Source organism: Arachis ipaensis, chromosome B01 (assembly GCF_000816755.2).
Source record: "Arachis ipaensis cultivar K30076 chromosome B01, Araip1.1, whole genome shotgun sequence".
NCBI lineage: Eukaryota > Viridiplantae > Streptophyta > Magnoliopsida > Fabales > Fabaceae > Arachis > Arachis ipaensis.
In genome coordinates, this window is record NC_029785.2 from 70139 (window position 1) to 78399 (window position 8261).

The window sequence follows — 8261 nt, forward strand, 5'->3', positions numbered from 1 at the left end:
CTCCGGTGGTACCACAAACTTTTACATATAGACAAAAATGAAATGATAAGATCATGATAAGTGAATAACACAATAAGGTGATAACATTACACTGAAACAAGGTACAATTACTCCAAACATTTTGGCACTGCCACGTGGGCCACCTAACTATCACGGTTAACCTCTATAAACTTGCCACGTGTTGTACAATCCCGGTCCCACGTCACACTAAAATTTTTTTGTTCACAAATTTGTAATTCACAGATGGGACAGGAAATTCCAAACCAAAAAAAAAAAAATGCTAGTAAGGTATTGTTAATATATTTCTCTTTTACAAAGGTTGGTTTTAAAACTTTTACAAAAAATATTTAAAATATTTTTATGTTAATGATATTCTTTATGATTCTAAATTAATTAATAGACAACAAAACTAAGTCAATTCCCACAATGAGTATATGTTTAAATTCAACTCAACACTTTAGTCTTAAACTTTGATTATGCTTATGATAATAAAGCACATTGAATATTAATTAAACAAATGAATTTTACTCCAAAAGTTTATTTAATATTTAATAAATTAACTTAAATGATCAATTAACAATGTATCATAATTGAATATGTTCTTTATTATTAAAAGTAAAACTACAATTATTTCCACTTAATTATATAACACACACAAATTCCCAGACACACTGATAATAACATGAGGAAAATGGAGTGCAAAACTCCAAATTAAATGGACCTGAATATTTAAAAGTTTAATTTAATTTTTGCATTTTAATTTTCGTCTGCATTCCTTTTTTTACAAATGTACAACTCTTTTCATCTTAATTATGCAATTTAACCTTCTAAATTTCATCAATTTATTTGAAACAACTCATCAAGAGGAGTCATATATGCCGAGTGGTTCAATTCACTCGTTCATTTAAATAAATATTAAAAATTCAAATTTTATTTTATGTATGTAATAATTTATTGGCCAACAATAAACCTCGACGTATAGAATTGGAGAATATTGTAGGAAAAAAGAAATTCATACGCAAATTTCGTATAAAAATACGTATCCGTAGAGAGTATACATGCAGCACTAAATATACGTTAAGGATAAGAAGAAGATACACAAAAAAGGCACCAACCTAGATTTAAGGCTTAAGCCTCTCTCAATATTTTATTTTTCACGTATCTCTATTTTCTCTCTCCTCTCTCCTCTCCCTGTCGGTGTACACAGATCTTGCGCACTTCCAACGTTCTTCTTCTTCTTTTTGTGTCACTATTCTTCTCATTTCGGCTTATTCAGCTGCAACAAATCGTGGGTATCACTTAGTTTTTAAGTTCAATCAACAAAGCTATAGCGGTGTGTTTCTCCGAGCTCGGGATCTTTGGTGGGGTTGTGAGGAAATTCAAAAAAATAAGGACTTTTTTGTTGCCAAATTGGAAATTTGTGGCTTTAGAAATCTTGGTTCTTCCAAAAACTTGGTGAGGTTGGTGTTTGTGGGATTTGGAGAAGAGTGAGCGAGTGTGTGTGTGTGTTTAATTGTTTATCAGTGATTCCATTTTTCTTCTATGTTTGGTGAAGAGAAGGATAATAATAATAATAATAAGCTGGGATTGTTGTTGTGGATTTGTGATAAGGAGAGAGGGTAGGTGGGGATAAATGTGGCTGATTTGAATGGTCAAAGTTTGAATTTTTTTGAAAATTCTAAGGTCTTTGTTTTGTTCAGTTTGTGCTTGATCTTCAAGAGGTGTCAATAATTTTGTTGGGCTCAGCAGAAAATGCAGCAAGATCACAGGAAAAAGGTGGATTTTTTTTCAGCTCATCATTTCTGAAAATTGTGCAATTGAGATTGGTAAAGTAATCATGATTTAGTTCATAACTTATTATGTCATCAATGAATCTATCAGGCTTATTTATTGATCTTTGTGGTTGTGATGATTGGTGAGAGTTATGATGAAGGCACCACCCTAAGATTATGTTGGAGAATGGTGGTTACTGAGAGTTATTAATGTGTTGATTTTGTTCTTAACTCTGTTAACTTGAGACTCATATTTTTTCAGTTTTAGTCCTTCATGTGGTTTGGTTTCTGTATGCATCTGTTACTAATGAGAGCATAACGGCATGGTTTGGCAAGATATTTTTTTTTTCTTTTTTAAATAATCTTTTCTGCCCCTCTTGATTTGTGATTTATGCAATTTGTCTCAGTTCAAGATTGAACTCCTAATCTAAATGCATACAGTATCAGATCAGACTTTTTGTGATTGTGTGATATTATTGGTATTTTAGTTTCCTTTGTCCTCTGTTAACAAATCAAATTTTGTCTTCTAATATAATTCCTTCTTATGGAGGCAATATGTCACTTCATGTTTATTATCTGTGTGTTTGATTGTTTTATTTCAATCTGTGTCATACTAATAATCATAGTCCTATAAATATAATTGAACTCATCTTTTTGTTGAGTTTTTGAATCTCTGGTACTATGATAATTCCATGATTTGACTTTTATGTTAACATAGGAATTTGTATTATGCCTGTTAATTTTATTGATGAGTTCTGAAATATGTCTAATGTAAATTTATCTTTTTAAGACAACAAAGAAAATTCAAGTTTGTTTCTAATTTGTATTTCTACCTGTGATCTAATTTCCTTTTTGCATTTATTTGATGCTTCGGGGCCAATTTGTAACTTGTTTTACACCATAAAAGCTAACTTTCCTGATTTTGCTACAGAATTCAGCAGAGATGGATTTTTTCTCCGAATATGGTGATGCCAACCGGTACAAAATTCAAGAAGTCATTGGGAAAGGAAGTTATGGTGTTGTCTGTTCGGCCATTGACACTCATACAGGCGAAAAAGTGGCGATTAAGAAGATTCATGACATCTTCGAGCATATATCTGATGCCGCGCGTATCCTCCGTGAAATAAAGCTTCTTAGGCTTCTACGACATCCCGATATAGTTGAAATCAAACACATCATGCTGCCACCTTCTAGGAAGGACTTCAAAGATATTTATGTTGTTTTTGAGCTTATGGAGTCTGATCTTCATCAAGTCATCAAAGCCAATGATGACTTAACAAAAGAGCACTATCAGTTTTTCCTTTACCAATTACTTCGAGCATTGAAGTATATTCACACAGGTAATTATCCATATGTAGCCGTGCTTACTGATTTTGGGTGTTTTTGTGCTTATTTTATGAAAAAAGTACCTTTGAATATATATATATATATTGTCGTGTAAGTTTCTTAGCGATTTTGTTGATATTGATTCCAATATTGCCTATTCTAACTAATAATTTGCTACACAATACAGCAAACGTTTATCATAGAGATTTGAAGCCAAAGAACATACTAGCAAATGCAAACTGTAAACTTAAAATTTGTGATTTCGGGTTAGCTAGAGTTGCCTTCAATGACACACCAACTACTATTTTTTGGACGGTACGCCTTTAATACATCTCCTTTATACCTTTTTTTCGCTACCAGCTTTGCTTTTAATTCATTTATTTATCTAAACTTATCACTTGATTTGGAAAGTAGGGACTGATGTTTCGAGCTTTGCTTATTGCATGTTATGTAGGATTATGTTGCAACAAGGTGGTATAGAGCTCCGGAGCTTTGTGGATCATTTTATTCTAAGGTATGGCATTTCTAGATTCTTTTGGACATCTGTAGAAACTGGTGATGGTATAAAAATGCCTCTAGTCTACTTACCACACCTTAATTTAAATTGCGTTACGCCAATGATACATTTATTTGGTTATCACTTAAGATTGAAGACTGTTATCATTATGTTTTGTCTTACTAATATTGTAGCCATATATGCATTTGTTTTCTTTGCTTCTTATGTTGAACTATCACTTTTGTGTTCATTTTGATATTTTTCTGGTTGGCCTTGGATTTTGAGATTTCTGCAGCTGTAACATATTTTTTCTTTTTTCTCCTTTTGTAATTCTTGGTGCAGTATACACCAGCAATTGATATATGGAGCATCGGGTGCATCTTTGCCGAAGTGCTCACAGGAAAGCCACTTTTTCCTGGAAAAAATGTTGTCCACCAGTTGGATCTGATGACAGATCTGCTTGGGACACCCTCACTGGATACCATATCACGGGTAACTTCTTCCTCGCAGTTGTGCATGAAACCATCTATTGCACTATAAGCACAATTCTGAACCAAAGCTTACAGGTTTGCATCAAATTTTTTGAGTTGGATGCAGGTACGCAATGAGAAGGCACGGAGATACCTTACTAGCATGAGGAAAAAACAGCCTGTGCCATTTGCACATAAGTTTCCTAATGCAGACCCTTTAGCGCTACGACTACTAGAGAGATTGCTGGCTTTTGATCCGAAAGACCGACCTACTGCTGCAGAGGTTTGTGACATTGTGACATTGTAGATCATGTATAGCAATCTGTATAGCAATCTTGACCTTCTTTCTTGAGATATATAATGGTTTTTGGTGTCTTCAGGCATTGGCTGATCCTTACTTCAAGGGACTGGCTAAAGTTGAGAGAGAACCGTCCTGCCAGCCAATCACGAAAATGGAGTTCGAATTCGAAAGGCGAAGAGTCACGAAGGAGGAAATTCGTGAGCTAATTTTCCGTGAGATTCTAGAGTATCATCCACAATTATTGAAAGACTACATGAATGGAACAGAGAGAACTAATTTTCTTTATCCAAGGTTTCTAGTTTCTTCATAGCATTTCAACTGTTTTCGCCATCTTTTCTCTTTTCCTCTCTTGATAGTTTTTACAATTTCTGTACAGTGCCGTTGATCAATTCCGGAAGCAGTTTGCTCATTTAGAGGAAAATGGTAAAAATGGACCAGCAGTGCCACTTGATAGAAAGCATGTTTCTCTTCCAAGGTAATTCTAATCTATAGTTGCAAATTTCTCATTTGCGTTTGTTAGGCATTTTATGCATTGCCATTGTAGTTGTGGTAACCATATATAAAATTGAATCTTGCAGAATTATAATCACTAACTAACCTAGTGCATCATAAACCAACATTGTCTTCGGTTCACCGCAGCATTGTCTTTGTTTGCATACATGTTATGATTATGAATGTTTAACATCAACAAGGAGGCATAGTCAGATTTTCACTTCATCATGCTCTGATATTATTGACAGGTCAACAATTATACATTCAAACATTGCACCCACCAAAGAGCAGACGAGTATTGCTTCCTCAAAAAACCGGCAAACAGCTGAAGACTATAACAAGAGCTCAAGAGATACAGAAATTACAGTGCCACGGCCGATGCCAGGTGCCCAAAGAATTCCACTAGGTATAGATTTGTTATCATTGTTCCTCTTAAGTAAGTTTATAGTTTTACATGCATGATTTGTAATAAGTTATACCTGCATTTATATTTTCAGCAAAACCTGGTAAAGTTGTTGGGCCGGTTGGACCGTACGAGTATGCGAGTGTTGTCAAGGATTCTTATGATCCAAGAACATTAGTAAGAGGTTCTGTGGTTCCTTCTCAACCTGTTCCCACAGCATACTATTACCATAGTTCTAGCACCAGTAATCGACCGGCAACAGAAGCCGATAAGGGCGTTCCTTTGCAGGCAACAACACATGGTCAACAATGTGGAGTTAATGCCAAGATAGCGCCGGATATAGCAATCAATATCGACAAGAACCCATTTTTCATGACGCGTGTGGGAGTGAACAAGCTAGAACAAGATGATCAAATAGCTATAGAAACAAATTTGCTGCAATCTAAGGCTCAATATGGTGGGATTAGTGCTGCAGCTGGAGCCACTGCTCATAGAAAAGTTGGACCTGTTCAGTATGGTATGACAAGAATGTTCTAACTTCTAAGTAAGATTTCAAAATATGGCAAGAGCAATCCCTTGTAGAGCAAAAAGAAAAGTTCCCCCTCTAAACTGAACTGAATCTCTGAAGTGAGAAGACTTAACTTTAAGGTGGATATATTCTTATTTTCTCACTTTAAGGGTGTTTCTGAGTTGGGGTTCTAGAGAGAAAGAAATGGAACCGTTCCATTCTTTTGCTTCAGAAATCCAACTCAGAAATACGTCCTTAGGGAGAAACTATACAGTCTTTAAAGGAATCGTATTCGCATCCGCGGAAAAAAATGCTTGGTCTCTTGTGGTTTGTATAATATGAGGGAAGGTAAGGGCCATAATGAGGCAATGCTTTCCCTATGAAGAGCCAGCATTCTGTGGTTAAAAGTTGTAAACTTTGGTTACAATTGTCAACAAACTGTAACCATGAAACAGAATCCTAATCTTGCAAGTTAATCCATACCATTCTATTTCCCTTTCTTCTTATTTGCCTCCTTGGAGTGCTGTTGATTTCAAGTGATACTTAAATCTCTTGGATGTGTCGATCTCCGGAAGATTAATGAAGTTCTATGAACTTAACACATCAAATTGATTCATTGTCAAAGTAACTTGTATTGGTAAATTATGAATACATTTGGAATTTCAAACCAATGTTCTAAACAGAATCTATCTATTCTTAATATATAAAAATTAATATATAAAAATAGATAGATAAGTTTATCCATATTATTTTTAAGATATTATGCTCCTTTTAGTAATGTTATGTCACTAACATTGTTTATTTGACAAAATTTTAGAATCAATCAATAAGTTTTTGTCAAATCAACAAAAAAAAATACAAAAGAAATTAAAAAAGACATTAAATTCATATTCTTATATTTATTATATCTTACCGTTATAAACAATATAATAAATTTATAATCACAATAATTAATTTATTAATTTATATAAATAACTCATTATTACAAATGTTATAATAATATTATTAATCATAATAAATTTTACGTTATAAATATTTAAATTTCATATTATATGAATTATTTATATAAGTCTCTTGTCACTATTCCTTTAGATAACATTAAATTTAGTACAAGAAATTTATTTTCGAACTACACATCTCAAATTTGAGCATTATTCTTTGGACAATATCACCAAAAAATAGACAATTAGTTTATCAAAGTTCACATAGTTTGTCTATGAAAAACATTAACTCCCACAAATGAAGAAAAATTTATTTGCTTAGAAATGATTATATTAGATGAAAAAATACAAAACAAACATATTTATTGTATTTTTAAACTATTCTTCTACCTTAGTCCATGACAATAATAAAAAAATCTCGTGGCCCACAAATTCAACCCAACAGAATACATAAATTTAGTTACAATTTTAGTCTTTATTATTTTATCTTATCTTATTTTTAATTATTCTTATCTTATTTTTTTTACTTTTATCTTTATTAAATTAATGCTCTATATATATTTAATTTTACTTGCGATATACAATTCAATTAGAAGAAAAAAAGGAAGGGGAAAAAGGACAACGAAATTAGGGTTAGGATTTTAGCCCTCTTTCTTCTTCGTGTATATCTAATTCAGCAAAGAATCTCTCTTTTCTTCTTCAATCGATAATAAATGGCGTCAACGAAGAAGATCACTTTGAAAAGTTCCGATGGCGAGGCGTTTGAGGTTGACGAGGCAGTGGCTCTCGAATCGCAGACGATCAAGCACATGATCGAAGACGATTGCGCTGACAGTGGAATTCCTCTTCCAAACGTCACCAGCAAGATCCTTGCGAAGGTGATTGAGTATTGCAAGAAGCACGTCGATGCTGCTGCTTCCGAGGAGAAGCCATCCGAGGAGGATCTCAAGATGTGGGATGCTGAATTCGTTAAGGTCGATCAGGCCACGCTCTTCGATCTCATTCTGGCTGCAAACTACTTGAACATCAAGAGCCTCTTGGACCTTACTTGCCAGACAGTGGCAGACATGATCAAGGGCAAGACTCCGGAGGAGATTCGCAAGACATTCAATATCAAGAATGACTTCACGCCGGAGGAGGAGGAGGAGGTCCGCCGCGAAAACCAGTGGGCGTTTGAATGATGATGATCTGCTGCTTCTCCTGCTGCATGCATAGCTTCTGAGATTGGGTGCCCTGTGGTTCCATTTATGCTATAGTTGCTAGTTTTACTTTTACGGTTTATCTTATTTTCCCTCTTATTTGGATCTTGAAATTGTAAGTATTTGATTATGGTGGAGGAATGATTTGTTTCTGGTTACCATATTTTAATGTTTAAAAAAAAAATTACAAAATATAATATTCTTCTTCTTTTCTTTTCTTATTTTTTAATAATTTTTATTAAAATTGCTATAATTTTATGTAAATATATATTTTATAATATTTTATTATGTTTTCATATTTTTTTGTTTTTATTAATTTCATAAGAAAGCATTTAAATTAAATACTATTTTTA

The 8261-nt window shown here is 33.6% G+C and overlaps 2 protein-coding genes across 3 annotated transcripts; both read left to right on the forward strand.

Moving 5' to 3' along the window:
- LOC107633758 (mitogen-activated protein kinase 20) lies at window positions 1121–6274 on the forward strand. 2 transcript variants are annotated; one of them, XM_016337437.2, is made up of 10 exons: window positions 1121–1826; window positions 2704–3112; window positions 3286–3413; window positions 3553–3612; window positions 3937–4086; window positions 4192–4347; window positions 4445–4656; window positions 4742–4840; window positions 5106–5263; window positions 5355–6274. In XM_016337437.2, the coding sequence occupies exons 2-10, from the start codon at window positions 2716–2718 to the stop codon at window positions 5795–5797; spliced, it is 1803 nt and encodes a 600-aa protein (XP_016192923.1). In that variant the 5' UTR covers window positions 1121–1826; window positions 2704–2715; the 3' UTR covers window positions 5798–6274. The 2 variants fall into 2 exon arrangements, with proteins under 2 accessions (XP_016192923.1, XP_016192874.1); XM_016337388.2 differs by having other exon boundaries at window positions 1122–1776.
- LOC107633902 (SKP1-like protein 1B) lies at window positions 7281–7995 on the forward strand. Its single transcript, XM_016337521.2, has one exon. It carries the CDS (start codon window positions 7423–7425, stop codon window positions 7888–7890), a length of 468 nt encoding a protein of 155 aa, XP_016193007.1. The 5' UTR covers window positions 7281–7422; the 3' UTR covers window positions 7891–7995.